This window comes from Pogona vitticeps, chromosome 1 (assembly GCF_051106095.1).
Source record: "Pogona vitticeps strain Pit_001003342236 chromosome 1, PviZW2.1, whole genome shotgun sequence".
In the NCBI taxonomy this organism is placed as follows: Eukaryota; Metazoa; Chordata; class Lepidosauria; order Squamata; family Agamidae; genus Pogona; species Pogona vitticeps.
Window position 1 is genome coordinate 17,600,160 of NC_135783.1, and position 18,587 is coordinate 17,618,746.

At 41.6% G+C, this 18,587-nt stretch overlaps 1 protein-coding gene across 6 annotated transcripts in view; it reads left to right on the forward strand.

Annotated features, from left to right (window-relative positions):
* The window catches only part of ARHGEF33 (Rho guanine nucleotide exchange factor 33), a 40,880-nt gene that overhangs the window by 15,569 nt on the left and 6,724 nt on the right, over positions 1-18,587 (forward strand). For 2 of the 6 annotated variants that reach the window (XM_078382865.1, XM_078382869.1), the window contains 11 exons: positions 2,130-2,251; positions 2,697-2,839; positions 4,267-4,311; positions 5,117-5,323; positions 7,471-7,600; positions 8,212-8,344; positions 9,988-10,071; positions 11,416-11,499; positions 12,393-12,541; positions 14,656-14,820; positions 17,426-18,194. In XM_078382865.1, coding sequence (XP_078238991.1) covers positions 2,130-2,251; positions 2,697-2,839; positions 4,267-4,311; positions 5,117-5,323; positions 7,471-7,600; positions 8,212-8,344; positions 9,988-10,071; positions 11,416-11,499; positions 12,393-12,541; positions 14,656-14,820; positions 17,426-18,194 — 2,031 coding nt within the window. Of the gene's footprint in view, positions 1-2,129; positions 2,252-2,696; positions 2,840-4,266; positions 4,312-5,116; positions 5,324-7,470; positions 7,601-8,211; positions 8,345-9,987; positions 10,072-11,415; positions 11,500-12,392; positions 12,542-14,655; positions 14,821-17,425; positions 18,296-18,587 lie in introns of all 6 variants that reach the window. The other 4 variants (XM_078382866.1, XM_078382870.1, XM_078382867.1 and 1 more) reach the window with 3 other exon arrangements.

The window sequence follows — 18,587 nt, forward strand, 5'->3', positions numbered from 1 at the left end:
AAGAAGCCAGTTAGCCAGGCACTAGCTGCCTTGGACACAGAGAGACACACTCAGCAAAGCAACAAAAAACAACATGGCACCAAGCACAACAAAAGAGAAATGCCCTGAGCTGGGTGTGCAACCAACAGCACTCACAATGCCCAGTGGTACACAAGCAGTCACAAAGTCCATATCCTTGGTCCACATAACCAATAATAATAACAATAACAGCATCCACTATGACAATGAAGATACACCACCCTTCGTTTTTGAAGATGACCGCCTGGAGCGTTCACCCTGCTCATAAATATTTATGTTGATATTTGCATGCACCAATAGGAGTTGGTAGGGGGCGGAGTTAAGTGGGGGAAGAAGAAAAGGAGAGGGGGTGAGTGGAGATGAGAAGGCAGAAGGTTGTTTTCGTCGTTGTTTAGTCGTGTCCGACTCCTCGTGACCCCATGGACCAGAGCACGCCAGGCCCTCCTATCTTCCACTGCCCCCTGTAGTTGTGTCAAAGAAGGTTGTTTTAGTTGAGAGTTAAAGACATTGACTGGACTTTTATCATCTGTAACAATAAACAATTTCAACTTGGTTCTTAAATGATACGTTGCCCAGACCTCTGTCATTAATAGTGAACAATATTGATGTAATCAACTGGTGGCAGCTGAATAACACGTAGAGTGCAGCTTGGCTTGGTGAAACAGACAAGGGCCACGTGGGAATCTGACACCATCTCCATCTGGTTTACTGTTTAGGGAAAAAGGAAAGAAGTGAGTGGATAAGGTTGAGCAGTACCAACCTGTAATGTGCTCTACGTGGGGCTACCTTTGAGGCTGCTGCGGAAACTACAGGTGGTGCAGAATGCGGCGGCCAGATTACTTAGTGGAGTGAAAAAATTCCAACATATCTCACCCACTCTGGCCACACTGCACTAGCTGCCCATCCGTTTCCGCATCGACTTCAAAGTGATGATGCTCACGTACAAAGCCCTAAACGGTTTAGGGCCTCGATACTTGGCGGAACACCTACTCCCACCAAGATCTACCCGTGTCACTCGTGCGAGCCAGGAGGTGAGGCTGAGGAGCCTAATGCCGAGGGAGGCCCGGAAGGAAAAGACAAAAAAATCAGGCCTTCTCGGCGGTGGCTCCTCGCCTCTGGAACAACTTACGTCCTGAGATTCGCGTGGCCCCCTCGCTGGGTATATTTAAGAATCAATTAAAAACATGGCTGTTTAGGCAGGCCTTTCCATCAGATAATCCCTGACGCTCCTGACACCCTTTCCCTCTCTTATCGTTCCTTTCACTTTGTGTGATGTTTTATTATTAATAATTGTTTATATATTAATTTTATTGTAGTAGTATTTTTGTTGTTAGCTGCCTAGAGTGGTCTTGATCTGACCAGATAGGTGGGATATAAATAAAATAAATAAATAAATAAATAAATAAAATAAATAAAGTAGTTGGACATGCAAGTGACTAACTAGCCTACTACAGACCTGGAAGATAGGAAAGCATTAGGGGAAGGTTAGCTGATATTGGTCTGTCAAGAAGTTAGAACCTTGCTTTCTCATTTTTCTCTTTGTGTATTCTTGATTCTTGTTATTCTTGATTCTTTAGCCCCTTGTTGGACAGTGTTTCACCAGACACTGATAGATTTCCTATTGACATAATCAATATGATATTCTTTCAATGTTGTCTTCAGTGTATCCCTGAATATTCTAGTTCTAGATAAATAAGATGGAGATGCATGAAGATTACACCCTCGCCTCTAAAGGGCAAAGGCAACATGCCCTCTGTTCTAGCTAAAAAGTTAGCATTGGTCCAAGCAGTTAAAGGACAGGTAACAAAATCTGAGGAGGACCTTTTCTCTCTAGCTATTCCTCCCTGTGCAAAGACATAATTTTTCTTCAGTGTGAGTTGAATTGCAATCACTCACCTCCAATACGTGTAGTTCAAATGCATACTGTGTGTTTCCATACTAGATTAAATTCTGTACTAAAAATCCGTCTGCCTGTACATTTCTCTGTGTTGCAATAATTGGGCAGTCATATCTCTATGGCTGACTTCTTTTGAGGAATAAATTGCTGTGAAACGCTTCATTAAACATCTCCTTTTTCCAATCCACATGCTGCCATTTGTCTGTTCAATCAGGAGGAACTTGATGAAGCCAAATCCATGATTGAGGAAATTAGTGCCAAGCAAGAAGAGATGCAACAGAAAATTGAACAGTTACAACAAGAGAAGAGGAAAGAAGCTCGTAAACTCAAAGCAAAGTAAGTAAATGAGTTCACATTTTCTTCAAAGCCCTTCTGATTTCTTCACACTCCCTGGATTTTTCTCCCCTCCAATCTCCTAACAGAATAATAGCACACCAGATGACATCTATTTAATCTTAAAATAAAATAAAATAAAATGCAGCAAAATGTATTGGATAAGAGTGCATCCAGTTGATCCCTGACAGAAATGAGAATCCCTCTCTCCCCTGCAGTCACTATATACCTTAAAAATCAGGACTGAGGGGTGTTTTGGAGCAGATTCTTGTGGTACTTTGGAAACCAATGACTACAATTTAATGTAAGTTTTTATGAACTGTAGCTCACTTCATCAGATGCAGGTGCTGTAACATACTGACACGACTATTCCTTGGAAATCCTAAATCAAACTTACTGCCAAGTGTGCATTCTTGCTGTCTTGCTTTTTAATTTTTTTTCTTCTCAGAAGAATACAAAAAGAGGAGCATGGCTCACAAACAGTGCCCACACCTCTTCAAGGAAGTCCGTTTCGATCGCTGAAACTTCCAGAGCCGGTTTTGATTAATGAAGATTTTGTCAACCTTCTGCACAATGCAACATATGAAAAAGGTATAAACACATCTGTTCTGGATACGCTCTCTTATTGTCTACAGTCAGGCCAAATAACAATGTTTTAAAACTTCTTTCTGTTGATTTTCTCTTTCCTTCATTCCTAAACCTTTTGTTTCCATGGGGTTAGCCAAATCCCTGGGCATGGTGAAGTAAACTGCCTCAGCTAGCAACACATTGTTAATTATTGGAATAAATTATTACTGCTTTACACCACCAAGAAGAAGTACTATTTTAATTTTTTTTTGTTTTGTACTGATTTATTTGAATCCAGAATGATTGCCAGCTTATCTCTCCTTACATGAAATTGTGTGTGTTACATAAGCCATATGAACTATGCATAAGGTAAAAGCTGATTATCACATTTGCTCAATACTCAAATCTTTGTGCAAACTATTTCAGGCGATAAGCCCTTCCAGAACAGAAATGTCTATGGGAACTTCACTCAAAAGGTGCTAGGAAAAGTTTGCACTAAAACACAAGCTTCTGTTCTGCTAGAAGTAAGCTGTTGTCTGTTCAGCAGAGCTATGCTAGAAGACAGCGTGATTTCCAAATACACAAGAGTGCAATGTGTGTGATTTTTTTTTGTTCATATAGTGAAGTGCCATGGCAAAGTATTCGGGGAGCGGCAGAGACAAAGTCAAGAGTTTTTTCGAAATTTTAATTTCTGAGAAAATACAACTGTATGGCTGTTCTAGAAGCAGGAAGATAAAGGGGAGTAAGAATAAGTCAAAGGCTATGAGGCTGTGCAGTGGTTGCTTTGGTGTTTGCAAAGGGGAAAGGAAGGGAAATTACAGTGAGAATTGGAAAGCTTTCAGGAAAGAACAATAATGAGACAGAGACCAACCCCATGATCTGTCTGAAAGACACAGGCAATATTCATGCAAAATATTGTGTATGCAAGGGCAATCATGCAAGTAATTTTTACATTTCACCTATCATCTGTCATGAGCCCAACTAACTATGGGACTGAGTTACAACCCAAACATGTGCAGGCATGCAACAAATAGATGGCAATATCATGCTTGCCATCTGTATCTGGTTTGCATTGATAGTGGAGGTCACATTACACTGCATTACACTGTATCTGGTTTGCATTGTTTGCACTAGTATAGTAGAGTGTTGCAAATGACCCCAAAATATGACCCGTGCATAATATTTGCATAAGGGCAAGTGCATACATGTTTCTCTCCTTTAATAAGCTCGTTGTTGTCCAAGTGCACATGCAGTCACTGCATGACTGCCAGGCAGGGAGTGGGTTGGACACTGAACACAGCTGGTCATTCTGATCCACATTCCCTCAACAAGATCCTGGACATAGGAAGGCAGAGCTTCAGAAACAGTATCTCTGATGTTTAGATCTCTGTGAAGAGGTCATTTTACTGATCTTCCTTCATCTATAACCAACTTATTCTGTTCTTGCTTAGTCTCCGATTGCAGACCCAGAGGACTGGGAGAAAGCAACATGAAAGGTAGGTACACTAGAATTGTATTAATACTGCTCTCAGGTATTAGTATCAAATTACATACAGAGAGGTCAAGACAGTGACACTGAAACTCTTTGTGTGGGTTGTGATCCACTGTGACCTCCACTATCAAGAGGCAATATTGGTCCAAGCAAGATGAAGATATATAGATTCAGGGTTCTGAGTGTGACTGGATATTAAAGCAAAGTCTAAACTGAACAAGAACTAATGTGATGGTTCAGGACCATGGTTAGCAACCTCATTGCTGAGATAAAAGAGCAATTTGTATCTCCATTGATGTGAAGCAATCGCTAAAGCCCAACAGCCTAGGATAACTAAAACATTCCACTCTCACAGCGCTGCATCTAACAAATTAAAGGGTAAGTTACCTTTTGTGTAGCCACTAGTTTTTTCGGGGCAGCAGGGTTTCAAATTGGAAGTACAACTTTGGGGAAAGCACCTCAGTTTTTTTCTGATTCTCTGAGGCACATGAGACCTTTTCACCATGCCAAGGTGTAGACTCCACTCACTTGGATTTTAAGCAATGAAGTGTGGTGAACCACTGCTTAGCTTATCTACCTGGGAAGAACTGGAGGGGCATTTGTCTCGTACTCAGAGCTGCTGTTTCAGGAGATGCTTTTTAAACACTCATTTATTTTATTTAGATCGAGCTTACTGATTTCAGAGCCTCACACTTAAGCAGATATGGACTCACAATGGCTTCTCACAACCAGTCTTAGACTTGTCTAATGAGCCAAGGAGCTATTAAGGATATACTTATTGGTTCTCCTAACAATGTTCTCATTTCCAGGGCTAACTAGTACAAATCAGGACACAGAGGAGAGCATCAGAGCTTCCTCATCAGCTGATGCTCAGTCATCATCTAGAATGTGGAAACAGACCAAGGACAGTAAGGAGTGGGGTGATGAACATACTTCAAAGGACCAAAGTAACATGCAGAAGGAAATGGGCCCATATGGCTCAATAGAAAATGTATTGCAGGACCCTTCTATTGCAGGTGAGTTAAGAGAAATGATTAAAAAGTAGATAGCTTTAAAGCAGGTTTTTGCAGCCTGTTTCACTCTGAATGCACGGGATGACAACTCCCAGCCAGCCTTGTCATTAGCTGATTTAAATATTCTTAAGAAACAAGCAGGATTTAAGTAGTCATAAGGGTAATGTATGAGCTAGGGAACATTTTGAACCCCAGGTTGCTGATTTGTGGCCTTATAGGAACATTGATTTCTTATCTTCTTAGCTAGAAGAGAAGAGTAAATTGTTCAGAAAACCAGTTGATCCACAGGGCTCCTGTTTCAAAAGTAGACTTTGACCCAAAATCCAATGGAAATGGCTTCACAGCAATATGCTGAAGAAATCTTGCCATTATTTTGATTTTAAAACTAGGTCTCTTTAAAACTAGAGACCTCTGGGTAGTGTGGGCGGCATATAAATTGAATAAATAAATAAATAAATAAATAAAATAAATAGGTGTCTCACTATTGTGAGAGAGCCTCTAGGCCTGCAAAAAAATTATACCAATGCTTTTTTCATTGTGTTCTCTACATTTTTCTGACAGCTCTGTGTAATGATAGTTCCTTTTCCCTTTGTGAAGCTAGAGAACAGAAGTCACATAGAAGATATGAAAGGAAAGTATGTTTGATCCAAAAGACTTACACAACTCATTCAGTGCTGTTATGTTGGCTACTTCATGCAAAAAGGCAGCACTGGCTGCATTTTCTAAAGCAAATTTTATAGAAGTGCACAAACAAGAATCTCAAAAATGCACAAGGTCTCTTACAGACCAACAAAATTCTTAACTGATATTTGAGATTTCTCATTTATGGTGAGAAGCCAAACCATGTTGAATTGCTTCTATCAGCAGACCTTGGAAGAAGGGAGATAATCTTCCCTCAGTTCCACTTCAAATCATAGTCTAGAAACAGTTCTGGAGGTCTGCAGAATTCTCCAGAATGGTGTGGAAGACTGCATGGGAGAGGGAATGGGAAGAAGTTCTGCTGTTCTAGTTTAACACTACAGGCTTTGAAATCTGAACTGTAGATCAGTTTAGTAATGGCCAGAATTCTGTCAGTGATTCACACGCACATAGGTTAACTCTCTGATTACTGATTACACAACAGATTACAAAGATGCATGCTTGGTAATGTGACCAGTTTCCAATTTGTTAGTGTCAGTTTGCTGGAATCAATTATCCACTTTTAACTTAATGAATGCATAAATCATCAACAGGATTCTCACTGTTGCAGGTTAAAATTAATCTCATCCTCTTTACTTTGAAAGATTTGCAGTTTCATGTTTTATACTTGCCTGTATTTTCCTCTCAGGATATCTGAGGAAGTAGACTTATTCACAACAACTAACATTAAAATACAGTGGTGCCCCGCACAGCGAGGTTAATCCGTTCCGGATTAACCTTCGCTGTGGGAAACATCGCACTATGGAACACAAAAAGGCATTGGAACGCATTAAACAGCGTTTAATGCGTTCCAATGCCATAGAATACTCACCGTAGTGCGATGTTTCCCAGGGGCCGGCAGCCATTTCCACCCCCTCCCCTTGCACAACGAGGGCGCCAAAATGGCTGCCATCAGCTGTCCGGCGGGTCCAAAATGGCCGCCGGAACAGCCGAAAGGGGCCGGGGCGCAGCGTTTTCGCGCCCTTGGTAAGCAAGGGGAGCGCGCGAAAACGCTGCCTGAAGCCCCGAAATGGTTGTGTGCAGCCATTTTGTGGCTTCCGCAACATTTTCGCGCGCTCCCCCTGCTTACCAAGGGCGCGAAAACGCTGCACCCCAGCCCCTTTCGGCTGTTCCGGCGGCCATTTTGGACCCGCCAGACAGCTGATCGGCGGGTCGCAAAGCGACGGTCGGTAAGCGAGCAGCTTACCGACCTTCGCTCTGTGAATTACCACCTATACGGGCATCGTTTTGCGATCACATTTGCGATCGCAAAAACGGCCTCATAGAGCGAATTCATCGCTCTACGAGGCACCCGTTGTGTGAGGCACCACTGTATAGCAGTCTTTAAGGTGCCAAAACATGTTTGCATTCTTAATTTTTTTCCCCTCATAGGATAGTTTGTCCAAAAACAAGTGCATGGACATTACAAACATACCTAAACAAATGTTTTCTTTTGTTTCTTTTTGTCATAGCTAAAAGGCAAAATATTGCTTTGGACTTACTAGAGTCTGAAAGGAAGTACGTTGTTAATCTCTCCTTGGTCCTCAAAATTAGAGCTACAGTCCATGGACAAGAAATGAAAAGGAACACCAAAGAAAGAAGGTGTTTTATTGGACCTATATTCATACGACCATATTTTTTTATATGATTAAATGATCACTGTCCTACCCATTTCATTCTCCCCTCTCCATTTAATCTTGTAATTCTCTCTATAATTTTAATTCCTGCCACCATATGTTAAAACTATTTGCTTCACAATCCCACTGCTCCCATCAAACAGGGAAGAATTTTTTTCCCAATTTCTGTTGAAGATCACACAATATTGCATGTGTTGATATTAGCTTGCCAAATGGGACGTAATCATCCTCTAAATTTGTAGTGTATGGGATCAGAGTGATGAAAAGCGATATAAGCTCTACCAGTAGCGGGATAAAACCCTGGTGTAATTAATGTAGTTACTTTCTTTATCCTTTAATTTCCACTACTGTTAATCAGTTCTTTATAAACCCTTATTCCCCTTATCATGTACTTTCATCATCATGCCTACTTCATCCTGAAGTCACAACCAATGGGTCAGGTTGTGGCTTGAATGCCCTTTCACTAGCTTGGCTTTGATACAGTTGATACTTCTGTTGGACAGTATATATTTTAATTTATCCCTATACTATTTGTGTATGGGTCTTTGTAAGGTTCTTCTTGTTTTCTCCCTGCAGTTTTTTCCCCAACTCTGTGCGATACCTGGTTCAGCAGCATGTAGACTTACTTCATGCTTTGCAAGAAAGAGTTCTCAGCTGGCCCCGACAGGGCATCTTGGGAGACATATTCCTCAAGCTGACCAATGATGAGGTAGATGTTGGATATGTTACATGGAGGAGGAGAAAGATGCACTTTGAAATAATTAGCCTGTTTTGGACCTGCTCACTTAATAATACATGTATATTTTGATTTTTGTTTATTTTCCTGAGGAACATAAATATATTGAAATGGGTTGGATTTATTTATTTAAAATATTTTTACCCTGCCTTTCTCCTTAAAAAGGATCCATGGTGGCTTACATCCTTGAAAGAGAATATTTAAAGCTGAAACAATGAGTATACAACAGTGGTTTACATTATTAAAAGACAATATTTCAAGCTAAGAACAATGAGTGTAAAGAGGCAGCTTGCATCCTTAAAAGGCAATACTAAAGCAAGAACAATAAGTATGCAAATACTTAAAAGGAACAAACAAATGCCACTCTGAGAGATGGTAAACACAAGTAGAACTAAAGTCCCGGTCAGAGTAGTCAGGTCTCCTGTGGGAGGGAGTTCCAAAGTCTGGGAGCAACAATAGAGAAGGCTGTCTCCTGTGTCCCCATCAGATGCATTTGTGAAGGTGGTGGAACCGAGTGAAAGGCCTCTCCTGATGAACTTAACTAGAGATGGGGGTATTTGTATTTGTATACGAATATTCTCCCACAGGTGCAGATAACAAGGGTCCGGCCCCCTGGGGCCAGACCGTCCATTCACAATTCTGTGTTGCTGCAAGCTCTGCGTGCCCTTCCTATCACTCCAGAGCTCGCGATGGATTAGCCACTCCTGGCAGAAGGCGCGATGACGACCCTCTCTGCCAGGTCAAAGAGTGGCTCGCTGATCACGAGCTCCGGAGTGATAGGAAGGGTGCGGGGAGCTTGTGGCAATGGCAGAATTGTGAGTGGACAGTCCGGCCCCAGGGGACTGGCTCATTATCTGCACCTGTGGGGGGGATATTCGTATTTCTTTATGAATACAAATACCCCCATCTCTAATCTTAACACCCTAGCTGGCTCATAGTAGGAGAAACAATCTTTGAGATAGCTTGGACACAGGCTGTATAGGGCTTCATATGTTAAAACTAGCATTTTGACTAGTGCAGGGAAGCTGCACACCTGTGTTTTCTGGGGGAACATGACCCCATCCAGTACAGACTGCATCTCTATTCCTTGATCTGCTTTTCGCTTGACCAAAAGCACCTCTATCTTATCTGGATTAAGTTTCAGTTTATTCATCCTCATTCAGTACATTACTGATGCCAAAGACTGGTTTAGAGCCAAAACAGCTTCCTCAAATGTAGGTGGCAAAGAGAGGTACAGTTGGATGTCATACATGGGAGCAGGAAATAAAGGTTCAGGCGAGTATCATCTATGTGAATCACCCACTGTTCTTGTACTTGTAGCAGAATGGAATTTGAGGTTCAAACTATACATTACAGATAGCACATTATAGGAGGAGAATTTTAACAGTTGAATGATATGCAAGTAAGATTGCTATGGCATTTAATTATAGAAAAATCATGTCTCTAAATTAAGCTTTTATATGTATATGCTATATGTAACAGTTTTACATATTCAAACGATTGAATCTTAATATATCTCTTTGCCAAGTTGCTACTCCTTAGCCTAAAGCAGGGTCAAAGGAATATGATTAAGATGCAGAGGAATCCTGATGGAAAATTTTGAATTTGCTTTTCAGAACAATTTTTTGGACTATTATGTTGCTTACTTAAGAGACCTTCCAGAGTGCATTTCTCTGGTCCACGTGGTGATTCTAAAAGAGGTGAGGTTGTTCGGGTTAAGTGTTTTGGTTTCTGAGACGTGCATAGTACTGTAAAATCTTTTGAACAAACATTAGTCCTGTTGGTTCTGATCCAGCCCCATGTGGACCTTTGCTGGTAGTGGCACTTCTCTTTTCAGTTCAATTCTATTCTGGTGCAGCCCCAGGTACACAAAAGGCTATGTGAGCACAAGACAAATCTTCACAAAGTAATGGCTGAAACCTGGTAGGAAGTCATAACTAGAACAGGCCTGTTGAATCAGTTGGGATTTGTTGCATTCTGTATATGTATCAACACTCAGTGGTCTCTTCCAACTCTATGACTCTCAACTGGGTTACTAAATCTGGGCAAGTGCCATTAGTGGAGCTGATATCTAATTTGCATAATCAAATTGGCTTGCTGAAAATGAGGGCTGGGTGGATCTATGCAGAGTGACCATAAGGGAAAGAACCCATTCTGCCCAAATTAAAGAGAAGAGCCCTTGGCTTTCATATTCATATCATGCCCTAGTTACCTAATTTGCTCCATTGAAATCTAGGATAATCAACAGCCCATTCTTTTTGTTTGCAGTGTAAAGTTTGCACTATCCTTGAAAAGCTTGCAAATACATTACATTTTACTTCAGATTTTTTATTTGTTTTATTGTAATCTGTTTGTGAGCTTGTACCTTTTTCCAAACTCTAGACACCTTACAAAAAAGCTGTTATTACAACAAAATAACCTTTTAAAGAACTGCCGTTTATTATTTATTTATTTAAAATATTTTTCCCGCCTTTCTCCTTATGAAGGACCCAAGTCAGCTTGCATTATTAAAAGTCAATGTTTAAAGCTAAAAACAGTAAATATTCAAATACTGAAAAGAATCAACCAGTAGCACACAAAAAGATGGTAAACAGGCATAATCTAATTGTAGCAAGCATTTCCAGGAAACAGCATTGAAGCTTATATTTTGGCTGTTTCTGAACTGCCTTGAGGGAGCTCCATATATAGCACTTTAGAATATTCTAACATCACATCAGTGTGTTTTGGGGGGAAAGTGTTTCAGTGTAATAAAGAGGAATTTATATGCTCAGTCTTGCATATACTAAAATATGTTATTTATAGCACATGCTTATGAGATGAACAAATGTAGAAAATGGTGAACATTTCGCGTTATATACTTGGCCCAAAATTTTGATTGAAAATCAACACAGAATTACATGTGCTTAAATTAAATTAATTAGCTCCAGTATTCTTGTATGCCAGATACTACACTTGATTTTAGCCAAAAAATAGAGAAGTCTTTTTCAATTTCTGGCAATGTAAGAGATCTAAATTTATTCTCTTTCATCTGTTCATGTCAATAGATTGAAGAAGAAACGAAGTCTGACCTTTACATATTCTTTTTTCATATTGTCCAGCGTATTCCAGAATACCTTCTGCATTTGCAGGTAAATTTTAGTGATGATAATTGTCCTCCTTCTAAACCAAAAGTGGGGGGACCTGGAAGTCTCCAGAAGCTATTGAACTCTAGAGCCACATAATGGTCTACAAACAGCAATGATGGGAGGTGGAAAGCAACACTGTAATGAGGAGTTTCAAACATTTCCCAACCTTGCTCTAGTCTATATACTTTATGTTAAGAAATAGCAGATAGATTTTCACTGGTTATTATCTTGGAAGCAATGCTCAGATTGAGAGAGAGAGAGAGAGAATGAGGACTGTCAGAAATCCTACTTGTGATGTCCTCCTCATAATTCAGTTAAATGTATAGGAGTCATCATAAAACACAGAGTCTGAAATCCTGTTGTTGTGTTGTGTATGTCAGAGCCCTCTGAGAATCTCAATGGGGACTTGTTCACTAATAGAAATGGCAGCTCTAAGGTGCTGAAGAGATGGCCTGGTAACAAAAGCTAGTAAGGGGTCCAGTAGAACCAATAAGACCACACTTTCCCTAATCAGTTCCTGGTGTAGCTCATCCACAAAAGGGACCATAACTGTCTCCATCTCCTAACCAGGCCTGAAGCTAGATTAAGATAGATCTAAATAACCAGCTTAATTAAAGAATCCCTGGAGTTCATTTAAGAAACCATGCATCTGTCTTACTCTGTATGTGTGTATGTATATACATACCGCATGTACCACGTACGCACATGTATCAGACCACTGGTTCTTCTGGCCTGACTAGCAGCAGGGCTCCAGGCTTTCAGACAGGAGCTTCTTCCAGCTTTACCTGGAAATGCTGGAGATGCTTTATCCCATGGCCCTTTGCCAAGAGTTTCATGGCTTTTCATCAGATGGACTGAGAATATAATTCAGCACTACTGTTCTTCTTTTGCATCAGAATATCCTGAAGTACACAGCGCAAGAACACCCTGACTACTACCTTCTCCTTGTTTGCGTTCAGCGCCTACGGGTTTTCATCTCCCACTACAGCCTCCTTTTCCAGTGCAATGAAGACCTGCTGATACAGAAACGAAAGAAGCTTAAGAAGTGAGTTCAGTGCCTGAGCATGGTCTCTTTTTCATTTTTACCAAGCCCTTCCTTTAAACAGCCTATATCCCTTTTAATTGTCATAAGAATCTAGTGAGAGAAGTTAGACTGAAAAATAGTGGCTGACTGGACAGACCTGATAGATCATGGGGCTCCCCAGCCTTAGCATACATCATAGTACTCTCATCTTTCATGGTCTACAATATAGCCAAGCCCAAAATGGTATGGCAATTTCCACCTGGAGTTCAGAAGAGAAATCCAATATGGTGGGTTACACTATTCATTGCCCAGATCAAGCTAGCAAATCACATGACTAAATCCTAATGTTGAGCATTTGTTTCCTGTTGGAGGATTAAGTCTAGTTTAGCTAACATTGCTTGTTTCACCTCCTGGAAAATGAAGTTGTCATCAAGGCTGATGAAGAATAGTTGGACTTCACATTCTTGGCAGCATTGACTTTCAACTGATATCAGGATAGTTTAACTGCCTCCCATTCCTATTATATTTTTTCTCTTTGTATGTTTGGTAATCTGACCCAGAAGGATATCATCCATGTTGACACTTTGGCTTAAGACATCTGGAGCAGCCCCCCACAGTGATGTCATTATCACTTTTGTCCTTAGATTTTTCACTCAAATGCTCTCCAAGTCATGAATCTCCTCACAGGTGTACGCACCCTTTATATATAATGAAACTTGCCCTGCTGTCCTGTTTCATCTATTACTGTATTCTGGTCATGAATCTCTTCTCACCAGCTTTCAGTTATGCTTGTGAACAGCAATCTTGGCAAATCTCTGGGTCCAAGTCCCAAGTCTGAGTCTGAGCCTTTGGTACCAAGCCTCAAGTCCGAGTCCCTATTAAAAACAATTCCCCCCCCCAGAAAAGAGGGGTGGGCAGGTGGATTTCAAGTTGCAAGCCAAGTCTGAGTCATTGGGAAAAAAAACTGACTTGAGTCAGAAATTGAGTAACTGGTGCAACTTAATTCTGACTTGACAGCAAGTCCTGCAGCTTGAGTCCCCACCCCTGCCTATTAAATCATATTTGCTTTCCTGCATTAAGAATTCAAGACTGTTTCCCATGCTCTGTGCATTATAGAGACATATGACACAATAGCTCCTTCTTTCCAGCCGTATTCTTACTGTCTTTTCCCATTCATTGGCTGGTTCCTTTGCCATTATCTCTCTTTCTGGTGTATCATTGATAGCCTTGTCCCCTGTCCTCTGAAATACTGTCTCTCCCCCCACCCCCCCTGTACTTCTCTGGATGTTAAATTTAAAGTCCTTCTGATTTGGTTTGCAAAACTTCTTATTTTCAGTCTCAGATCCACACATGTGGGTCTCCTGCAGAGAGCTTCCTTTGGAAACTTCTAGAGCTGAGTAGCTTTGGATGCAACCCTATCCTTCATATGCCTACATGTGCTCCAACAGCTCCCTCTTCAGTTTCTTTTCATTTTCCATTAGAGCAACAATTAAAAAAAACTTATCTGAAAAATTTTCCAAGTTTGAGTGGCTTTTCTTCATAATATTGTTTTTTGGTTCTTCAGTTTAAAATGTTTCACCACATTTTCACTGAGTAAAGTGAAAGAGGAATTGAGACTTTAGAAATGAGCCTAGCTACTGCCAACCATTTCATTATTTTGACACCAAGTATAGTATAATTCTATGAACTTTGGTGCTTTGTTATAGTAACCATTTGTACCTGAGACTTATGGATTAAGTGCAAACAGGTGGCTTGATTCTAAAATTGTAGTTTATTTCTTATTTATGCTTCAAGATATTTCCTTGATTGGGTTGTCAGGCCCAGGAGCTGCTGCTGCTCCTCTTCCTACTAATTCTCCTCCTCCTCCTCTTCCTCCTCCTCCTCTCTCTTTTTGTACTCTAAAGGGGGCTATAATGGCCAAAAACTTTAGTTTGTTAAAATTGGAATTCTTTTTTTTTTCAAAACACACATTGCAATTTCTACATGTGCACAAAATTGTAGAACCATTGTCATGGGGGCTTGTACTACAGAAATGAAATTCTCTGCTGATGAAATAAACAGGTGCAATAAATTAGCTGTTTTTAAAAAGGTTTTATAGTTTATCTAAAAGTGATGTTGCATCTTTGTTTTACTAGATCTTCCTTCATAAAGTTATATAAAAATCTGGCTTCTCAGTGTGCTACCAGTGGCCAAGATGTGTCTCCAACCCTCAGTGCGACATCAATCCGTGACAGTGGGATCCATTCTGAAGAGGCAATGCAGCTGTTTCCACCATCCTCCTCTTCAGGAACATCAGCTATGTGAGTATAACACCGTAATCAAAAATTAGCTCAGTGATGTACATGAACAGCACATTAGCATTTTTTAACATTGTCATGATCAACAACAACAACAACATGTTGTCAAGTCAACTCTGACTTACTGTGATCCTTACCAGAATAAGGATCAGTATAAGGTACTCAAAAGTGGTTTACCATTCCCTTCTGCTGGTGGTGCTGTGGGACAGGGCAGTTTGCCCAAGGCTAAATAGGTTGGTTTTTCTCTCAAGGAAGGAACCCCTGACTCCTGACTACTCTAATGCACAGAGCTATCTCTTACTTGCAAAATTTACTCATCCTCCCTCCCAGATTTATATACTGTAATATTAATATGCTATTTTTCTGTTTTTAAGACACTATTTTTTCCCTAAAATCATTACACTAAAAATTGAGGAGTGTCTTTTACACAAAAGTAAGCTAAGATAGCTGAGGAGAGAACAAAACAGCACATACCTTGCCTCTGTAAACAGGCTTCTTTCAGTCACAACTCACGAGGCTTATGGAACTGACCTCAGCTGATGCTGAACAAACCAATTGGAACACACCTCGTTGGAGGTGGAGTCTGTAGGTTCAGATTCAACAGGGACTCAATATGTCCAACCATTCTGAGCCCAGAGCCCGTTCTTAATTTTTGGTTTAGAAAAGGGAGGAGGGTCTTATAAATGGGGGTGTGTTATAAACAGAAAAATAGGGTAATTAATAATGCATCTGTGTCACGTTAGATGTCGAGCTGGATAGACGCATTGGCAAAGCAGCTACCATGTTTTCAAGACTCACAAAAAGAGTATGGCTCAATAAGAAGCTGACAGCATATACCAAGATCCAGGTCTATAGAGCCTGTGTCCTGAGCACACTCCTGTACTGCAGTGAGTCCTGGACCCTTCATGCACGGCAGGAGAGAAAGCTGAACACGTTCCATATGCGCTGCCTCCGACATATTTTTGGTATCACCTGGCAGGACAAAGTTCCAAATAGAGTAGTCCTAGATCGAGCTGGAATTTTTAGCATGTTTACACTACTGAAACAGCGACGCCTACGTTGGCTCGGGCATGTTGCAAGAATGGCTGATGGTCGGATTCCAAAGGAGCTCCTGCATGGAGAATTAGTGCAGGGAAATCGCCCCAGAGGGAGACCACAGCTGCAATACAAGGATATCTGTAAGCGGGATTTGAAGGCCTTGGAAATGGATCTCAACAGATGGGAAACCCTGACATCTGAGCGTTCAGCCTGGAGGCATGCGGTGCATCACGGCCTCTCCCAATTTGAAGAGACCCTCGCCCAGCAGGCTGAGGCAAAGAGGCAATCATGAAAGCAGCAAAATCAGGGAGCTAGACGGGGCACAGATTGTATTTGTCCTAAGTGTGGAAGGGATTGTCACTCTAGAATTGGCCTTCTCAGCCATACTAGACGCTGTTCCAAGTCCTCCATGCAGAGCATTATACCATAGTCTATCGAGACTGAAGGATGCCTATGATGATGTGTCACAAAAGCAGCAAAATCAGGGAGCTGGACAGGGGACAGAGTGGTCTTTTAGACCAGATGGGCGGTGTATAAATCAAATAAATAAATAAATTTGTCTCCAGTGTGGAAGGGATTGTCACTTTGAACTGGCCTCCTCAGCCACACTGGATGCTGTTCTAAGTCCTCCATACAGAGCACGATACCATAGTCTTTCGAGACTGAAGGATGCCTAATGAAAAATGTTCCTACAGAGTGTTGTCATGGCTGGGAATTTCTGACTTTGAGTATGGACTTTGTTGGTAGTAAAGCAAAAGATTAAATTGAGTCCCCCAAAGGTGACTTCTTCCTATATTTTCATATATAAGCCATTAAATCATCAGTAGATGGTCTGTTCCTGTGGACAGCACGAGTGGCCAGGCCACTATTCTGGATGACATACTATCAAAACAACAGCATAAACATACATATTTGATTGATTGATTCTGCTCTGGTGCGATTTTTAAATGGTTTCATCTCCATCGTATTTCTAGTCATTACTGAGATGCCTGTTTCAGTCTTTGCTTCTTTATTGCTGCTTTTATTATTTTATTATGTTTTTTAATTTGATTTATATGGATTTCATCTGCGCTTTGAATTGTACATTACTCTGATAATTGTTACAAGGCTAATAAACCTTACAAACAACAAGCATAAATATTTAAGATTTAAATTAGGGAGCTTATTTAGTGTAACGGAGAGGCAAGCAGGGCCAAGATGGATCCCAGGGTCTCACACCAACCCACCGAGGGAGACTGGTGTTACCTTTCTTTCTAAAGCAGTTAGTTCTGCAGATGTTCCAGACCCACCCACCCAACTTTCTGAGCAAACAAGAGGCAAACTTGAAACTTCTCTTCCAGAGCCTTAGACCAGCAAGAATTAATAGTAAGAAAGAATCAAGAGGCAAGATGACGGATTTAGTAAAATAACTAAAGAAAATAGGTTTATTTAGAAGTCATAGGGGAAAAAATATACAGAGAACGAAAATAGCTTTTAGCTTTTCTTTGCATACTGTAGTCACTCCAACAGGTCTCTGTAACATGCTTAGTCTCATGTTGTGTCTGATCCTCTGTCTCTCCTACCCCTGAAGGCACTTGATGTCTCACATGAAGAAGAGTCAACAACAAGGGATGGAGGGCATGCAGGGCACCCCATCAGGTGAGTGGGAAGGCGATGGAAGGCGGCATGAAAGGCCAGAGAATGTCCTGACTCCATCTCCATTCAGTGAACAGGACCTGAAGGCTTTTGCAGCTTCCTTGCAGGCCCTTCCGGACTCAGAGTACAACGCTCCCTCTCCAGGCACCAAAGCCAACCCTGAGCGGACTCGGAGGGCCTCAACGTCAGATCTTTTCCATCACAGCAGAAGTTTCACTCCTGATTACGAAGACTTTGAATACAGAGGAGAGACCTATACCACGACTGGACCACCATACCAGGAAGAGCACCTTCAAAACATGGCCGCCTTTGAGACTTGCTCTCCCGCTTCTTCTGAGTCAAGCATTGACATCTGTTTCTTGAGGCCTGTGAACTTCACGACAGAGCCGGAAAGGACAGAGCACACGTTACAGCCCCTCCCGAAGAGTGGTGCTCTAGCCAACACCAGCAGCAGCACCCACAAGCGTGAGCTTTTCCGGAGCAAAGGGAAACAGCTGAGCCGGTCCTTGAAGGAGTTTCCTCGCAGTGCGACGGAAGGTGTCAGTGCCAGGCTATATAGCACACGCAGCAGCAGTGGGAGTCGGTTGCCGGCCAAGCAGGAAAGGGGCTTCCAACCCCATGGCATCTCGGCCCCCTCCCGGAGCACTCCACGCAACTACTTCCCTCCACAGCGAGGAATGGGTGAAAAGCCAAGCTTTGTGGAAGTAAGGAGAGCGAAAGGCAAGGGCAAACCCACTTCCCAGCAGGGTCTGAGAAACACGTAAGCTGGGCACCCACTCTGAGGCAAAAGGGAGGGGGTTTAGAGGTGGGTCCTGAAGATGGGGGCCTCGGCCCTCATTTATTGACCATGGTGATCTCTCATGTTGATTTCCAGTTGGGAGCATTTCTATAGAGTTCCTTCTAAGCTAGGCAGTCTCCCATCAATATGGTTGCCAAAGTTAGATCTGCCACATCATAGCATTACAGACACATCAACCCTACATCCTAAGCTAAGAAAAGGGGCATCTGGAGCCCCAAGCACTTTCCTGCATCTCTCAACGGCCATCTTCCCAGTGCTAGCTTAGCTTGTTCTGTTTAACTGGCTGAGCAGGACATGT